Below are 19,042 nucleotides of genomic sequence, written 5' to 3' on the forward strand. Positions count from 1 at the left end.
TATATTCTGCCCTGCGTCTCTCTCCTCATTGCCATGGCTCTTTCTGTCACTATGGCCCTGTAGCTATCTCTCTTTAATTGTAGGATATGGAGTTTGTTAGGTGTGGACCCCTCCTCAATCTCTGCCTCCAGACGGAAGATATTGTCCTCTAAGACAACCTCCTCTTTCACTTTCTCTTTCCGCACTCCGGCTATTTCAGAGAGTGCTTGTCCCCTTACCACTGTTTTAAACGCTTCCCACAGTGTCTGGTGTGAGTGTACTGATTCTTCGTTGGCCTGAAAGTAGTTCTCCATTGCTGTGTGTAGTGCTTTACGGATCTCCGGGTTACGGAGGTGCCAGGGGTTTATGGGGGCAATTCTTCCTACTCTATGTTGAACGATGACGAATTGGGCCCACAACGGGGAATGATCCGAGATTCCCCGTGCCTTGTGCCTGACTTCCAGAATGTGTGGGAACACCCTACTCTTGAGACAATATCACAACTGCTGTTCCATTGCTAAGGACCCTTTTTTAATGCTATGGTGATCATCAGTCTTTTAATAGCACCATTCTTACTTTTTATCAGCATATTCATTTATCCGGGGGTTTGAAAATTTCACAGGGCTACAACCCCATTAAATATATGATTAGCAGTCAGACACCATCCTCTACTTGACATTCCACCATGCTATCCATAAATAAAGACATTGAACTTATAGTTGATTGCTCATCTACCCTTATGCAGAGTAGCAAGGCCTCGGCTGCAACCTTAGTACCATTTAGCTTGAATAAGGGATGTTTCAAGCATTTATGAACCTGGGTAAAATATGTCCAAATAGCAAAAGTAACAGTTTTAATAATAGTAATTTAGTAATCACAAAAGTAAAAAGTAAAAGTATCTTTTCCATCAATAAAACAATTGCAGTTATTGTTCCCCTTTTAGCACCTTCCACCCACAAATAAGTATTCCTTTGTTGGGAAGGTCCCCAGTCTATGACTTATATACAGGGAACGTTTCAATTCCTGGTATATCATGTCCAAGTACTTCTCAGTCCCAAAGACCAATTGTGAGCAAGGTATTTTGCTGATAGGCTACCTTCTGCAACGTTGGTTATATATTACTCTATTCTTCACAAGTACGATTGAATACGATCCAATTTGAGTAGGGTCCTTCCAATAGCGCTCTAGCTGCATCCATGTCAAGTTATTTGTAACATAATTCAACCAATTTCTGCCACCCCCACCTGTGTATACAGACCTTTCTTGGACTTCTATGGTAGAAAAACCCAGGTTGAAATACAAGAGCACTCATGGGGTCCTGGGGCCTAGTAACACCAGGGTCCTCAAAAAGGTATTTGTTTGCACTTGAAGCTTTTTGAAATTGTTGTAACCACACTGCTTTATGTTAATAGATTTGCAATATTACGCTCAAGAACCATCTTCCCACGTTTTGTTTGAAGGAAAGTATAGCCAGAGTAGTTTCTAATAGACCAACAGTGGACTTGTCCATCCAGGCTTTCCATCTTCGCTGCTCTTCAAACCATATTGCTGATAGTCATACTAGGAAACACGTTCTAGAGGTGCACCAGAAACCTTGAGATTCCTTCTTAAGTGTGGAGTAGGTTTAACAATCATGACCTTAATCATTTTGTCTTTAGGGTAAGATCTTTCTTGAGCCTGTGAAATACTCCCGTAATCTGTGATGCATTTTCAGTAATACAGCATGAAATGAAATGAAAGATGCTTTTATATAGCACATGGCTACCCGGAGGCATCCCAGCGCTGCAGCGAATGCTGGAGGAGGGTGGGGGGGGAAGCTTTCAGAGAATCATCAGCAAAGAGAAGGAGGAGCACCTTACTTCCTTCAATGGTAGGAACATCCAAGCTTTATAGCTGTATGAAAGAAATCTAGATGGATAGACATTGCCTTAATTTGAACTCAGAAAAGACGGAAGTGATGCTCTTTGGAAACAACCTCTGTTGTTGGACTCCTGACTGCTGGCCATCAAAAATGGGCCCACTCCCTACTTTAGTCTTAAAAGCGTAGGTGAGATTTTTGATGTTAAACTTAATCAACAAGTCAATTCTATCATATCCACCTTCTATAATATACTAAAAATAATCAGAAAGATTCTGCCCTATATTCCAGTTAGTGCAACGAACACCATCATCACATCACTCATTTTATCTAGAATTGATTATTGTAATGGTCTATACTCCAACGTGCAGAAACAACCTCTAAACAAATTACAGGTGCTGCAGAATTCAGCTGCCAGAGTCAAGCCAAATTTGCCTAGATATCAGTCGGCGACTTCCGCCATAAAAGAATTACACTGGTTGACGGTTAGAAACCGCATTAAATTTAAACACTCTGTCTTGCTTATAAGGCCCTACATGGCATTGGTCCAGAATGTTTGAGAAACTCAATCTCATGGTATGTTCCTAAGAGGAACCTCAGATCTTTGGTTTCATACTCAGTCACCCCATCTAGGTTATGAAAGCTAGATGGGGAGGTAGTACCTTCCAGGTAGGAGCATCTAAGCTCTGGAACACCCTTCCTATCCACATCAGATCTGCACCCTCTTTGCTAGCTTTTAGAAAGCTCCTCAAGGCCTGGCTTTTTTTTTTTGTAAAACTTTTTATTATATTTGCATTCAAGGCACCAACAAATCAGGTATTGTATCCAAACACTTACAAGCATTACATTTGCACTGTTTGAAGTTACAGCACTTGGTGCAGGAGTCTTACATATCTCCCAACCAAGGAAAACCTTCCACATATTACATTTCCAGCTCCCCCCCGTTTTCAGTGTCCGAGTCTCCCTCCGCCCTTATGTCTGGTGGTTCACAAATGTATCCCCTGTGCTTATTCCAGGCCCCCCAGACCCTGCTCCATTTCCCTAGGCAGCCACGATTGATAAATACTGCTTTTTCGGCCACCATGGCAGCATCAAGATCCCCACACCAGGCGGTAAGCGACGGTGCCTCTCTCGCACCCCATTTTTGCACAATGTTGCGCTTCGCCACCATTATCCCCATTGTTGCCCATTCCTGTGCTGGGCATGTAAGATCGTTCGGCTCCTACACATTTAGTATACATCTCCTAGGCTCGGGAGCTAACGATACCTCCACCGTCTGTGATATGGTCCTCATCACTTTCACCCAGTATTCCTTTATCTTGGGGCATTCCCACAAAGTATGAAAGAAAGTACCTTCCTCCCCACATCACCTCAGGCAGTACTGGTGGGGTGCTGACCCTATTGTGTGAAGGATATATCTTGTGTAATAAGTTCTATGCAAAATTTTGAGTTGCACTAGTTTAAGTCTAGACAGTATCCACACCTCCCGCGGGGAGGCCAGCGCCTCCCTCCATTCAGAGTCGTCGAAATCGCCCACGTCTCGGGACCATTTTCCCCTGAGGGCCACGTGGGGGTCTGGTAAATTGTTCACTAACTAAAGTGGCACTGGGTATGGCGTATTTTCGAGTGCATACAAGAATCGAGGCAGTGCCATCATCTTAAAATGCGCTGCCTTCCCCAACAGTGTTAGGGGGAGTGTCCCCCAATGGGTGGCATCTCTTTTTAGACGTTCCAGGGGAGGCATAAGATTTTCTTTTTTTTTTTTATTCGTCCGGGTCCGCCGTGATGTAAATACCCAGATCTCCGAACGCATCCACAAGATCCGCAGTGGGCAGTCCTCTGGAAGCTGCGGCGGTGGGCCCTGGAGCACAAAAAGTATCAATTTGGACCAATTGATAGTGTAACCCGATGCCCGACCAAACTGGTCACATATATTGAGGAGTACCAGAATGAAGCACCTGGGAGAGGTCAAATGAAGCAGAACGTCATCTGCATACAGAAGGCCTGGCTTTTTAACCTGTAATCTCTCAGCATCTTTCTGCTACTTTGCCTTCTGTTAGTGCCAAGACACCCCCAGGTAAATGCTGCGCTGTATAAATCTATGTAACATAACATAACATGACCTAGGGCTAGGAGGCTAAGGAGGGTCCCTAAGGTTTGAAGCATGAATTGCGCCACCCTAAAGGACCCTTCAGCACCAACATGCAAACTGCCATGGCAGGTTGCGTGCCATGTTGCAGAGAAAAGTGAAGACACAACATGGCACACCTCCTGTGTGAAGATAAAGTGGGAAAACCCACTTGGTGCCTCGCACTGTTCACTGGTTGGGGAAAATCCCCGAACGTAACATGTCAGAATTAAATATAAGTTCTTGATAAGAAACGTAGTACAGAGATATATTTAATTATACAAATAATAGTACAGTTATCCAATCATCATTTTAACATTGTTGATGAAACAACTCAATTGTACATCATATTAATCATTCTTAAATGAGTGTACATTAAACATAAAGTAATGACATTGAAAACAGAGGAATGATAAGGATGTTTTTTTCATATCGTTGGTGAAAGTGCCCAATGCATTTCGGGATCTTTAAATCCCTTCGTCAGGTGCCAACCTAAAATAAATATGAACATTGTAAATAACTCATGTCTTTTGCAGCAATAATAGAATGATGCTGAAATGGTGGATGTTAATACATGCATGGGTTGATGCGGTGGCTATTGGAAATTTTTATTATCAGAGTAATGAGTCTAGTATGGAGGGGTAGTGAAGAAGTGAAAAGTAAGGAGAAGGAAAGATGGAACCCAACAACTAAGTGACTGTCGAAAGTTAGTAACGGATGAAGAAGTAGAGATGCTATGCAGAAACCAAAGGTGGTGGTGATGCAAAGGAGAAATGAAGGCTCGCACTGGTGATATCAGGAATCCAAAAGGTGGCAGAAATGGTGAATGAGATAATGGAACTAAGGCTATAAGGCTAGCTTGCTCACCATAATGGCGCGATGTGGACATTTAACAGAAGAATAACCAAAACGATGAGTCAGGCATTAAATCGAAAAAATCTGTGTGAAAAAGTGGCAATCAGTTTCATGAACCAAAAGGGATCTAAGAGGCAATCGGCGTCTCATGATGGGGGGCGCTTACCTTAGGTCACGGAGAGTGGAATGGCGGCGCTGCGCTTAAAGAGAAAGTTTCCGTGCAGACGAAAGACACCGGAGAAAAGTAGTCGCGTGGAGTGTGGAACACGTGGGCGAATTAAGTTGTTCGTCTGTGGGAAATTAACAAATGGTTAGCGTTCTACTGAGGTGAAGGGAGAGTCTATGAGGCGCAAGATTTGTCTGCATGCAGGAACTTACCTAAAAGTTTAGCCACATTTTCGAGCATGATCGCACCACTAACTTTTAGGTAAGCTTCCTGCATGCAGACAAGTCTTGCGCCTCATAGACTCTCCCTTCACCTCAGTAGAACGCTAACCATTTGTTAATTTCCCACAGACGAACAACTTAATTCGCCCACGTGTTCCACACTCCACGCGACTACTTGTCTCCGGTGTCTTTCGCCTGCACGGAATCTTTCTCTTTAAGCGCAGCGCCGCCTGTGTTCCAGCCATCACTCGATCTCCTCCCGGGCCTCTTCGGACAGAGTCACCTTGCGGGAGTAAAGACAACCCCTCCGTAAGTATGTAGCTTTGAGGCGTTGAAGTGCTCGATAATGCAGAGGGCCCGGGAAGATGGCCTGAATGGAGGCGGAGAGGAGACCCACTATCTGGGCCAATTGTCTGAGTGATACGTGAGGTTTGGCGAGAGAACGCCTCAATTCATGTTGAATGATTGAAACCTTCCTGGTCGGAAGACTGAGAGTGGAGGAAGTGGAGTGAAGTGGAGTCTATCACGAAGCCTAGAAATTTAAGGGTCTGGGAAGGCGTAAGGATGGATTTCTTCTTGTTCACCACAAACCTCAGGCCCTGGAGAAGATCCACTGCCGTCCGGAGGTGGCGCAGAAGTTGATGGGCTCATGCGTCTATGAGGAGCATATTGTCCCAGTATATAATCATTCGAATACTTCGAGCTCTCAGGAACTCCACCGCTGACCTGAGGATCTTGGTGAAGCACCACGGAGCCTAGGATAAGCAGAAGGGAAGGGTGATAATTTCGTACGTGTGATGTCGCCCAATGAATTGGAGCCCTCCCTGTGCCTATAGCCTCTGAATCAGCAAGATCCCCTAATTTTGGGTCTACCTTAACAAGAAGGGAGGGGCGACGCTCCGTTGAAAGGTCACCGTTGGCGTTGCCCAAGAATACAATGGCCCTTTGTACCCACCCCGAAAGGCACTCCGGGGAAATCAGGGAACCTATTAGTTTGGCTTCCAAAATTTTGGTGAGGGGTCCCAAAATGTCCAGGAGCTTGTTTTGGCATGTCCGCCAGGACCTGTCAATTCCCTTCTTTGGGTCCTTCATGAATTTTTGTAAAAAAGTGGCCATACGAGTATGTGTCTCTGGGGTGAGGGCCACCTTACCCTCCAGAGACGGCCGGGGACACTCTGCTTTAAGGCAGTTATGGGCTTCTTTTCCCAAGGGTTTGTGAATACGCAACACCACATAATTGGCGACTTTGTCCGCCGGGGCCTATTCTGAGGAGCGAGGATGGATAATGTCATCGGGATCTAACATATCGGTGACGTCTTGGGAAGGTCGGGTGGGAAGCCATGGTCTGGAAGGGCCTGGTTCTGCGTCAGCGTCCCCAGTGTTGTCGGAGGGGTAGCGCTGTCAGGGGCCGGGAGAAGCTCCTCTGTAGGTGGCAGGGTTGGTTAGGTGGCTAAAAAGGCTTGTTTGAGCCTGTCAAAAGCGTTCATATCAATCCACATATCACGGGTCCGCTTGGCTGGAGGAGGGGCAGGGTCTGATGGTCGGGAAATCCCCGGTGCCCCAGACTGGGGAACAGGCGCTGTGGGAAGCAGGCGCGCAACACCCATTGGGCTCACCGGGCTTCAGCCCCCCCCGTCATGTGTGTCAGCCCGGCTGAGACAGCCTCGCGGGCTGGCGTCCGTCTAATTGTAGCCGCACCCGAGTACTTCACAGGTCTTTAAAAGACCATTTACTCGGCAATGAGGCTTTTGTTGTGTTTTCGCCCCTTCTTACAGCCACTCTGCCTATGGCTGGAAGACTTAGCCCCCCCCCGAAATCTTTTTCAGCCCCCCCCGAAATTTGGCTCTAGTTGCCTGCCTGGTGGGAAGGACTGTCAATCTCGCCAAGGCCTGATCAATTTTTCGGGTCAGTCAGTCCTCTTCTACAGCTCTATATATAGATAAGTCTACCGCATCATAGAACTCGTCGGCCAGGGTGTTGACCCCCCCCACATTGGGTGTCCTCGTAGTCCATCTCCATATTGGACTGAACGAGGCCTGAAATCAGGGGGTCTGGCTTGGCCTGTCCAAAGGGTGCTTTTTGAGGGGGATGGGTGTCAGCCTACGTTTTTATGTGAGGGTCTCACAGATTTATGGGTCAAAACCCTGGTGAAAAACCTGGTATCACTTGATTAGAATCCGGCCTGGGTATTGTCCCCAATAGGCGTCAAGCGCCTGTCAAAAGTACAGACCCAAGTGGGCATGAGACACAATGTAAAGAATCTGCTGTTGGTTTTGCTTTGCGTTTCAATTTCAGGCAGCCGAGTGTAATAGAAACTCTTGATCGGCTGAGATAAGGCAGCGGCGCAATCAATTACAACCTTGAGTCGTCTCCCTCAGGCCGGAAAGCTCGGGGAAAGTACGGGGCCCGTGCGATCCTCTAAGAGATTCAAATGCACGCACCAAGTCCTGTGCTGCCTCCGGCACCCCCCTTGGGATGGGAAGTCAGCGGCGAGCTAAACCAGGAAAAACAGGCCGCGTAGGAGCGGAAAGGCTTCCGCAGTCATGGACGATTCTGAAAAGAAAAACAGTACACGCGGCAGGGCTGCTTTCCAGAACACCCAAATCGCCAATTACAAAACAATACTAATACCAAAGTCACTAATAATGAAATGTATACGTGCGGCAAGGCTGCTTTACCGAATACGCAAATATAGCAAAAAAAACAAATATCAAACACGATTACAACTGAACATAGCACAAGATTTATACTGATTGGACATTTTCTCTTACTACTGTTTTCCCAAGGGTTTATGGGAAATGTAGTTGTTTGTGTTAATATTGCCTGTCATTAAATAAAGTGAAGAGAGAAGGCATAATCCTCGCCTCCAGTCCTGACATAGAAGTAGGTAGTCAGGAGGCATGTTCACCCTCGGACTGATACCACCCATAAGGTGGGCTGCCTGAAGCTAGCACGACTAAGTAAATTCCACCCTCGTGGTTTTTGGTGGAATTAGGTACTCTGGGTCAAGGCTATTCCCACTTTCCACAGGAATTGGTCATAGAGCGGGTGTAGATACCCTAAAGGTGGCTATTTCCTGTCACTCCCGTAACACCTCTAAATTGAGTATTTATGTGGCACCTCTGACACCAGGAACTTAGATTCAACAAATCAAGAAGAAGTGGACACAGAGAGCTGCAAGAAAAAGTGAGAACTGAAGACTGCTGTGGACTTTTGGTGCCAGACCCTGCCTGCTCCTGCTCGACAATCGTGACCGACTTGTTCTCCAGCCGACCAGTTTCCAAGAATCTCGAGAGACTGCCAGCTGTCGCAAATTGCCAGCAAATCTCCCTTGGAGTAGCGGAGCTACTCCTCTTTAGTCCGCGGGCACGGAAAAGCAGTCCCCGTTCACTGAGTTGCAGCTCATCATCCAGCCCGATGCGGCAGCCCCCAGGAAGAGGTACATGTACTCCTGAAGGTCAGATCTGTCCCTCCACCAGGTAAGAGAACACCAGGGCCAACTGGAGCCGCACAGGATAAATACTCTGGGTACCGGACCCCTTGCAACAAGCTAAGACCGTGAGAGTCCAGTCGGAACTACAACGACTCTGAGACAAAGCAGATGTCTAGGGACATGAGCACCGCAGAGACCCACATCCAGAATGGCCTAGCTGTCCTTATTTTGCACCCTCAACTGCTAGGCCATGCACAGGGCCCAGCCGATATTTCCACTCTGCATCCGAGCACCCCAGCCCAGGTACCAACGAACCAACTGTATTTGTCCTTGTTCCCGGGACCCTTTTGACCCAAGCCTCCCATTTGAAGCTCCCGGACTTGTCGACAAGACCCCCTCTGCATCCTGTTTATAGGTGGCCCCCTTCTGTATACCGGCATAGCGCGCCCAGCTACCAACCCCACCAGCACCTCTGCACCAGCAACCCCCAGGGAAGGTAGCGAGTAACTGTTGGTGCTACTTTGGACCTTGGCCCCCTACGGCCCTAAGTCCCAGAAACCGATCGCAGATAAATGCAACATATGTCATTTCTCCTATAGGAAAGCCTTGTGCGTAAAGGGGCATTTAAGTCACTGTTTTACTTATCTGCAAAATTCAGTATTTAACCCCTTCGCTGCTAGGCCTTTTCCCCCCTGTGCTAAGCCTTTTTAGGCTATTTGGCGTAGTTCGCGCTTAGGCCCCTGTAACTTTTTGACCACATAAGGTATCCACTCCAAATTTGCGTCCTTTTCTTCTACAATCATTGGGATTCTTAAGGTACCAAGGGTTTGTGGATTCCCCTGGAGGGGACCCAGAAATTAGCCAAAATACAGCTAAATTGTTGGGTTTTTTGGAGGGAAAATTGGGAAGAAAGTGCTGCAAATGAAAGCATCTGTTTTTCCCCTGCAAATGGTATCAGCAAAGGGTTTGTGAGGCTGAAATCAGGATTTTCCCAGCTTTCAGGGACTGACACTTTCGACAGAAAACCTACATTTTTTACACAGTTTTGGCATTTTACTGGGACATAGACTATTTTTCCTATTTTTTGTGCTTTCAATCTTCTTCCAGTTAATGGTAGAAATGGGAATTAAAGCAATAATGGATCCTGAAGCTATACATGTTAGAAAAGTAGACAAATTCTGTATTCAGCAAGGGCTCATTTGTGTAGACCCTTCAAGGTTTCTTTATAGAAACTAACAGTTGAAAATAGGAAAAATTGAAAATGAGTTGAAAGAAACAGCCATTTGTGCCAACAATCAATCAATAAGGGGAATTGTAAGCAGCTACTCACCCGAGAGAGTCTCAAGGCGCTGAGGGGAAGGGGGGGGGAAGGGGTCAGCTGAGGGGGGGAGGGGTCAGCCGATCTGTTTAGCCGAAGAGCCAGGTCTTGAGAATCTTCCTGAAGGTGTTCAGGGAGGGGGCGCATCTGATGTCTGCCGGTAGCTCGTTCCAGGTCTTGGCTGCAGTGTGAGAGAAGGATCTTCCGCCTGCTCTGGCATTGTGGATATGCGGGCTTTCGGCCAGTGCGAGGTTGGAGGATCGAAGGTTTATTTTGGGTATGTGGAAGTTGATTCTGTCATTGAGGCATTTGGGTCTGTTGTTGTTTAAGCATTTGTCGGCGTGAGTGAGGATTTTGAAGGTGACTCTTTTCTCCATTGGAAGGCAGTGGATGCTTCGTAGGTGTTGGCTGATGTGTTCGTGCCGGGGGATGCCAAGGACTAGTCTGGCGGCGGTGTTCTGTATTGTCTGGAGTTTGCAGACTAGGGACTTGTTGATGCCGGCGTAGAGTGCGTTTCCATAGTCCAGTCTGCTGGTGATGAGTGCGTGGGTGACCGTCTTCCTTGACTCAAGGGGGGGATCCATTTGAAGGTCTTTCGGAGGATGCAGAGGCTGTTGAAGCAGCGGGAGGTGACGGTGTTGACCTGCCGGTTCATAGTGAATGATGAGTCGAGTACGATGGCGAGGTTTTTGGTGTAGTCTGAGGGAGTAGGTGGGCTCCCGAGGGTGGTCGGCCACCAGCTGTTGTCCCATGCTGAAGGGGTGGTTCCAAGGACGAGGACTTCTGTCTTCTCAGCGTTGAGCTTCAGGCAGCTGTTGGTCATCCAGACTACAATGTCTTGCATTCCTTTCTGGAAGTTGAGTTTGGCGGTGGTTGGGTCTTTGGTGTAACCTGTAACTTCTTCTAATTATGACAAATGTTTGAAAGCAATATACCGTTACATCCGCTAGACCTTTCAGGTTGTGGGAATATATAGGACTTGTAGGTTCACCAAGAACCCGACAAACCCAGAGCCAATAACTGAGCAGCATCTTGCAATGGTTTATTAATATGTGCCGGATATATAGCAGTTAATTGGGGAAAATATATATAGTGAAATATTGGAATAAAAGACACCTATGTATTTTTGAAATTAAACAAAATATAGTTTAGAAACAGTTGCTATTCGCACATTTCCGAAATTGTGAATACCCATACTAGCATGAGAATTATAGGACATTTTTCAAAGTGACTTATTTTTTACACATTCTTTCATTTGGAAGGCAGAAATGCATCGCAAGCCAATAGGTAATAACAGTTGCTCTACAATTTTGTGTTACTCTATGTCTCCAGATAAAAATGGTACCTCACTTGTGTGGGTAGGCCTAGTGGCCGCGACAGGAAACGGTCCAAAATGCAACGTGGACACACCACATTTTCATAGTGAAAACTGACCCTTTTTTTGCAAAGTACCTAGCTGTAGATTTTGAAGCCTAGCTCTGCGGCACCAAGGGAAACCTAGCCAACCTATATATTTTTGGAAACTAGACACTCAGGGGAATCCAGGATGGGGTGACTTGTCTGGCTCTCACCAGGTTCTGTTACCCAGAATCCCTTGCAAACCTCAAACGTTTTCCTCACATTTCTGTGTTGGAAAGTTCTGGAATCTGCGAGGATCCACAAAATTCCACCCACCCCGCATTTTGCAAAGTGGGTCACCTGGGTTTTTGGCCCCTGGCTCAGGGGCCATCTTGGGAAACCTACCAAATCCACACATTTCTGAGGTATGGCTTGCGTGGACCCGCCTACGTTTTCCTACTCAGAATCCCCTGCAACCCTCAAATTTCGCTGAAAAAATCAAATTTTCTCAAATTTCTGTGTGGGAAAGTTCTGGAATCTCCATGGATCCACAAATTTCCTACCACCCAGCGTTCCCCCAGGTCTCCCGATAAAAATGGTACTTCGCTCTTGTGGGTGGGTCAAGTACCTGTGACAGGCAAGGGCCCAAAACGTATTGTGGAGACATCAAAATGACTTATCACAAAACGATCTGCTTTTGCAAGGGGGTCACTTGGGTTTTTAGCCCCGGGCTCGGCGGCCACCTTGGGAAACTACCATACCCACAAATTTCTGAAAACTAGACATCCGGGGAAATCCAGCGAGGTATGGCTTGCGTGGATCCCCCAACGTTTTCCTACCCAGAATCCCCTGCAAACCTCAAATTTAGCTAAAAAAACCCGCATTTTCCACATATCTTTGGGTGTAATCACCATGCCCGCACAAATGTCCTGCCCCACAGCGTTCCCCTCAGTCTCCTGAGTAAAATGATACCTCACTTTTGTGGGTGTCCAATGCAGAATTGGCTAAAAACTTATTTTAAAAAGTAGCGCTTAGAATTCTCGGTGCTATACCCTTAATCCCTATGTTTTTGGCTCTTCCCCGTCACAGGCCCTTGCCCCATCCCACATAATGGAGGTATCATTTTACTCAGGAGACTGTGGGCGGGGGAGGGACAGATCAGGGGCTATTGCCCCCATCTGCCTCCTGGGAGGGACAGAAAGTCTTTTGCCTTCTTTGGAGAGGTAGGGTAGGGTAGGGGTATTGGGGTGCCCATTCTGGGCAGCCCCACCCCTGGCCTATAGAACAATAATCCCTGGTCTAGGGTGCTTTCTGCCCCCATCTGCTCCCCAGGGTGGGCAGAAAGACTGTTTGTGCCCAAAATGAATAGGGGGAATAAAGGCCCTTGACCAAGGAGCCGCTGCCCCTCCCTGGTGATAGTGGGTGGATCCCTGCTTGGGGATCGTCCTCCTGGGGTAATCCCCAAGCAGGGATCCACTAGGGAAGGGTACCATTGGAAAGGGGAGATTTTCCCCTTTCCAACGATACCGCTCTCATCTGTTTCAGTGCTCAGGGGGCTGAGATAGCCCCACAAGCACCGAAATTGTGAAACTAAGTTTCAGATTTGTTTCGTTGCTCTTCCCCCACCGCCCCAGGCAAAAAAAAAAGGGGAAATCCCTCTGCTGTCTGCAGGAGAGGGATTTTCTGAGCCTGTGCTCATGACAGAATGATTCTGTCATGAGCACAGGAGCTCATGACGAAACCATTCCGTCCTGAGAACCCAAAGGTTTAAAAAAAGTACCTACTTGATAACAAAGTTCTTGGTAACTTTTATTATTTATATAAAAATATGATTTATTTTTATAAATTGGTCTATGATTTATTCTTAAGTGTGTCTAGTTTATTGCCACTGTGTATACTACAAATGCTTAGCACTGCCCTCTGATAAGCCTAACTACTTGCCGCTCTACCACAAAATAGAGCATTTGGATTATCATTTGTACCTATGTAAACCAGTTGGGGTTTGCCTGAAATCTCTACACAGTGTACCTGTTTGTGGTCCACTATACAAAGTGCCAGTTTCCTACAATAATAGTTTTGATGGAAAAAGCAACTTCTCATTTAGTTGGCATTTATATTTATTATTATTGCTGCTTAGCTATTTTATCAAGTATTTTTGAGTATGTGTATTTCGGTCAGACCATGAACTGTTATGAAGTTTGAAAAACAGCAGTATTAAAATACCTTAAGCTTTTTTTATTATGAAATTTGAATGTTAAAACATTCAATATGGGAGGACAGTCTCAATTGAGAAATTAATAGAACGATACACTTAACTAATATATGCACCAGCTTTCAAAATAATTAAAGATTACAGTGAGCTACAGATCCACCTCTTGTTAGGTGATTGTAAGAAGTAATGAGTTTCCGAATACTCATTCTGTTGTTTGCTTCTTAGGTGGAACGGAGCCCATTGATCCTGCCGGAACACCCTTACCACAGCCAGCTCAGTCGTGGATATGGCTTGTTGACCTGGAGAGGACTGTTGCTCTGCTAATTGGCTGCTGTCTTGGTGGAATGCTGCAGGGACCTACTGTCACACCCGAAGAACAAGATACAGCCTACTGGTTGAAAACTCCTCTTTTTGGCAATGGTGTAGAAATGGAAGTTCCGCAGTTAGGTATTTCATTTTATATGGAAGCTAATTATTTTTTATATCTTACCAGTGCAGCCTGTAAGGTATTTATTTAAAATCATAGCAGGCTAAAAAGGGACATTCTAATGAATACATATTTTTTAGTACCCATAGATTTGTACAAATTGCCGGAACAAAAGAAATTAAAATCTTTTCAGTTCAGCCCTGTACTCATTTTGCTCTCTCACATTTTTTGCTGCCTGATCGATTTCTAAATATTGCAAGATTAACTTAATCTTTTTTCTTTTGGTAAATCTTCAATGGGTCTCAACCTACAGCAGGCTAATATCAAAATTAGTCATCTCCCTTATCTTGTTGATAAGATCCTTGAGTATGATTCATAATGCTTTCTCCCAGTAATGAGTGCGACTTAATCTTGGAAATTCAGTAGCAAGATATTGATTTATGCATACTAAACGGAAAATGTTGGTTAAATGAGCCCTAAACTCATTGCCTAGTTAATCCTGGAGCACTACTAAAGAATGTAAATTAAGCTGTTAATTCAGCAGCAATGCGGCACACATGCAACCGGACGGATGCATATTCCAAGTAGCAAAGCAGAGCGATGAAATCACGGTCACTGAGCCTCAACCAGAAAACTATAAATTATAGTTTTCTGGTTGAGGCTCAGTAACAGTGATTATATATAATTAGAAATTTTTAATCTTTTCCGTTATAAAATTGATTTCATGTACTAATTGGCATTGTTGCTTGCTAGTGTGTTTTATGCATTTTAAGCCAACCAAATGGAATGTTTTATCACTTCTTCAAGTAAAGGTATGAGTAACATGAGAGAAATGTTTTATTACTTCTTTGCAGATAAGTGCATGAGTTGCCTGCTGGAAGTTGCACTTTCTTGCAATGAAGAACAGAAACCATTTGATTTTACATTGCGACCAGAAGTTGCTGTCTTTGTTGATTTAGCATTGGGATCCACAAAGGAACCAGCTCATAGTCTGTGGCTCAGTATGCAAGATTATGCCCTCAGTAAAGGTAATACATTATACCTTATTTTGTCTTTGACTCTCTTTTAACAGTACGCATGCTTTCCAAATTGTGGAAATTCTACTTTTCACCATTTACAGTCATATCTTCAGAGTTGAACATTTTAGCTTTGGCATCATATTGACGCATGAGCAGGGTATTTTGAAGGTTGGATATTATTTTGTAAGTGAAGATGTTGTTCTTGGCTGAAAGCCTTGTTTGAAGTAGGTTTCCCATATTGGTTTAAATAACAGCAAACGTGCATTGGGTTGGGTGTGCTCTGGCACAGGACGAACATATGCCCTTTCTCTGCCTCCTACCTCCTCCTGCTCTTTCTCCCCCTCTACTGCATGGAAGTTGCCCTAGTTTCCCGTGGACGGATGGGTAGTTTCCTTTCCACAAGTATGCAGGGCCATTACTTCAGACCTTTGGTCTTGCATATTGTGGAAAGGGAGTAGTCCCTACTTTCCAGCAACTCCCTCCTCCCTTACCCCTCTCAACCGATGCACTCCCTACAGCAGGAATTTTATTTTGTCTTTTTTTTTTGTCCTCATCTCACCAAAAGCGTCTGCAATTCTTAAATAGCCGCTTTCCCAGCCAGTGAGCCCCGCTGCCACTGCATTCGCTTCGGTCCCAGACCGGACCAGCCCCTTTGTTGGTAGCTTGGTGTAATCATAGGACCAGCAGGGATTACATAAAGCCCAGGCCTCTACCCCAATCCGTAAATGCCTGCCAGATTTTTAAACAATTGTCATTATCACTACTCTGGTCCAGTCTGGCCATTATGGAAGCAGTTTTAACCCAGTACTGGGGCGTAGGAGGCAAAGGATCTCTCCACTTTAGCCATATTTACCTTCGGGCTATTAGAATCAAGTACAACAATAGACCTCTGTGCGTGTGTCTCAGTTTCTTGCTCAACGTGCCGCCGTCTCCAAATAGCACCATAGATCTATTTAAACAGATTTTCTCTCTGAATATCCCACTTAAAGCTTCCTCGATTCCCCTCCAGAAGGAAGAGAGTCTGGGACACTCAAAAAAGATGTGTAGATCATTAGCCTGGATAAGGTCACATTTTGGACATTTAGGATTTGAGAGAGGGGCAAACTTTGCGATCCTGGCAGGTGTATAATATAGTCTACTAATAACGAAGAAATGGTTCTTCTTAAGGTTAGCCGGCTTAACGTATTTATACAACAGCTTCAGGGATGGTTCATAAAGGTCTTCAATATTACATTCAAGGGGGACTTGATTCCATATGAGTTGATGGGGGGAGTTCCTAATCCTCTGCCTCTACCAACATTTTATAACATTTTGAGATTTCTTGGCATTTAGGATTTATATCTTTGAGGGAACACTCAACCTCCCATAACCTTTGAATTTCCCTCCTCTCAGCTGCAAACCAAGAAACCAGTTGTATATATTTGAATCTGGAGAGGCCCTCTCCAATCATTGCTCTTAAAGCCTCCCATGGATGTACCCCCTCAGAAGATACCAGAACGGACTAGATAGAAATACCTGCTCTTTTAATTGGTATTGTCAGATGATCTTTAAAAAACTCCGGTGTCCCGGGCAAGTCCCAAATTGGGGCAAACTCCGAATAGTACCCTATCTCCCATCTGGTTCTAACCTTATAACAAAGACTAAGAGCATCCTTTAAAACTTTCAATCAAACTTTTCTTAAATATCTAGGTGCTCCGAATTTATATAGAAAACCTTCTCTGCCCTCCTGCCTTATCATTTCTGCTAATATCTGCCCCACGCTGATTCATCTGGTTTCGAGAGCATCACCTGAATATTTTTAAATTGAAAAGCAAAACAATACCACTTTAAATCATCTGGAAGAGCCAACCCCCCTTTGATCAGCCTACGCCTTAGTTTCTTCCAAGCCAATCTGGCCACTTTATGTGCCCAAATAAAACTTGTGATCTTACTTTGGACTTTGCTAATATCCAATTTTGGAAAGGTAAGGGGGAATAGTATTAAAAAGGTACGTTAATTTAGGGAGTATGACCATTTTAACCAGGTTAACCCTGCCATAAATTGTTAACGGGAGATTTTTCAACCTGGCTATTTATCGGCCAACTTCTTTTGTAATTCTATTCAGGTTAATCTGTGGCAAGATCTGTATTGCCTATTAACTGTTGCGTTAGTTCTTGGATATATCTTTTGGGGATAAAGCCCTTCTGATCAGTGTTAATCAGCTGTGGGGCAATTTTAACTACCCTCACTGCTAGAATGCTCATAAAGATCTTATAGTCAGCATTCAGCAGGGAGATCGGTCTATAGGAGTCCGCCCTCTGCGGATCTTTTCAGGTTTCAAAATAAGAACAATGGTTGCCTCCTTCCAAGAGCTAGGTATCTTACCCTCTGACTGGTAAACTGAGTTAAACAGAGCTCCCATAATCAGAACTAGTTCTTCCAGCAAAAGTTTGTATATCTCACTAGGGAGGGCATCTGTGCCAGCTGCTTTGTTATTTTTACACTTCCCGATTTGTTCTCTAATCTCACCCTCGATTATTGGGGCATCAAGAAGGTCGCGGCTTTCATCTGTTAACCGCAAAAGGGATTTCTCCATCAGCCAGATCTTAAGGGCCTCCGGGTTAGGTGTAATTTCTTCCTTATAGAGCTCTGAAAATAAAGAGATAAGCCGTGGTTTCATATCTGCTAATCTGCTCAAGGTATCCCCATTTTCATTAATGATTAATTCACTTATGTGATTTTATGCACAATCAGCCCTGGCTTTCCAAGCCAGCAATGCTCCAGCCTTCTCTCCGTCTTCGAAAATCTGCATAGATTTAGACAGCCACTGTGCCTTACATTTTTGATCAAGCCTAACTCTAAACTCCTGACGTGCATTGTCCAGATCTCTCTGAACTTGGGATATTCTGTCTGTAGCCCCCTGATTAGGCCTAGTCCTGTCTGCCTCTGAGAGATTTTTCCCTCTATTAGCCGAAGATCTTGTGCTTCCTCCTCATTCTTTGCACTAATACGGCAATGTAAAAATCCCCGTAAGAATGCCTTACAGGCATCTCACACAAAATCCATAGATGTAGAGCCCATATTGTCTAAAAAGTAATTTTGAGTTGCAACTTTGAGATCTCTTACTATCTCGGGATCAGATAAGACAGATCTTTTAAGTGTCCATCTAGGTCTTACATTACTTTGACTCCCTTTTAAGTGAAATGCTACAGGGGCATGATCGGATATATGACTGGGCAGAATGTCTATCGATGTCATACTCTCCACAATAGACCAGCTGATCAAGACGTAGTCGATTCTGGAGAGATGTCCACATTTTTTACTGTTGAATGTATATCCCTGCTTGTTACCCTTCTTTGCCCTCCACAGATCTACAAGCTCTAAGTCATGTAACATATTATTTAGGGCCTGGCGTACCCGGGGAGCTCCTATATGATGGCTCCGGTTCGATCTATCCTTAAGGGGGTCTAAAAGGACATTAAAGTCTCCACCTATTACTACTGGCGAAACTTCTTCCATCAAGACCCATTGTAGCTTACAAATATATGTGGGATCGTCTATGTTAGGACCATAGAAGGAGACACATATCCGCTCTGACCCTCCGTAATCTAATCTAGCCATTACCCATCTCCCAGACTGATCAGTTTTAACCGATTTAATAGTATATCCGGCACCATGCTTAATCAAAATGGCCACTCCCTTACAGTGGACCATCTACTCTGAAGCACAATAATGTCTTATCCATGAGTACTTCCCATATACTGCACGGCTCTCTATATAGCTCAAGTGGGTCTCCTGGATTAAACAGATTTGGGCAGGGCTTTGTTCTAAATATTTCATCACTAGCCTCTGTCTACGGAGGCAGCGTAACCCATTAATATTCCACGATAGGAATTGTAGATCTCCACTACCCATTGCGGGATCTTAGCTGTAGGAGGATGCCCATCGCCCAATACCTACACCCAAAGGGCGGATCACCTGATAGAAAGGATGAGCTAAAGGTCTTTTTGGGATTTTTTCCCACTGCTACCCCACCTGTGCTCCCACCCCCCCATTCTCCCCCTGTGCCCCCCCCCCCCCTGGTAAACCCTCCCTACTATTAGGCTATG

General features: G+C 45.1%; 1 protein-coding gene across 8 annotated transcripts in view; it reads left to right on the forward strand.

The window, feature by feature from the left end:
* The window catches only part of HERC1 (HECT and RLD domain containing E3 ubiquitin protein ligase family member 1), a 1,817,725-nt gene that overhangs the window by 212,724 nt on the left and 1,585,959 nt on the right, over positions 1-19,042 (forward strand). For all 8 annotated transcript variants that reach the window (XM_085643727.1, XM_085643730.1, XM_085643731.1 and 5 more), the window contains 2 exons: positions 13,734-13,955; positions 14,790-14,963. In XM_085643727.1, the coding sequence (XP_085499853.1) occupies positions 13,734-13,955; positions 14,790-14,963 (396 nt within the window). The remainder of the gene's footprint in view (positions 1-13,733; positions 13,956-14,789; positions 14,964-19,042) is intronic.

This window comes from Triturus cristatus, chromosome 3_1 (genome assembly GCF_964204655.1).
Source record: "Triturus cristatus chromosome 3_1, aTriCri1.1, whole genome shotgun sequence".
Taxonomy (NCBI): domain Eukaryota; kingdom Metazoa; phylum Chordata; class Amphibia; order Caudata; family Salamandridae; genus Triturus; species Triturus cristatus.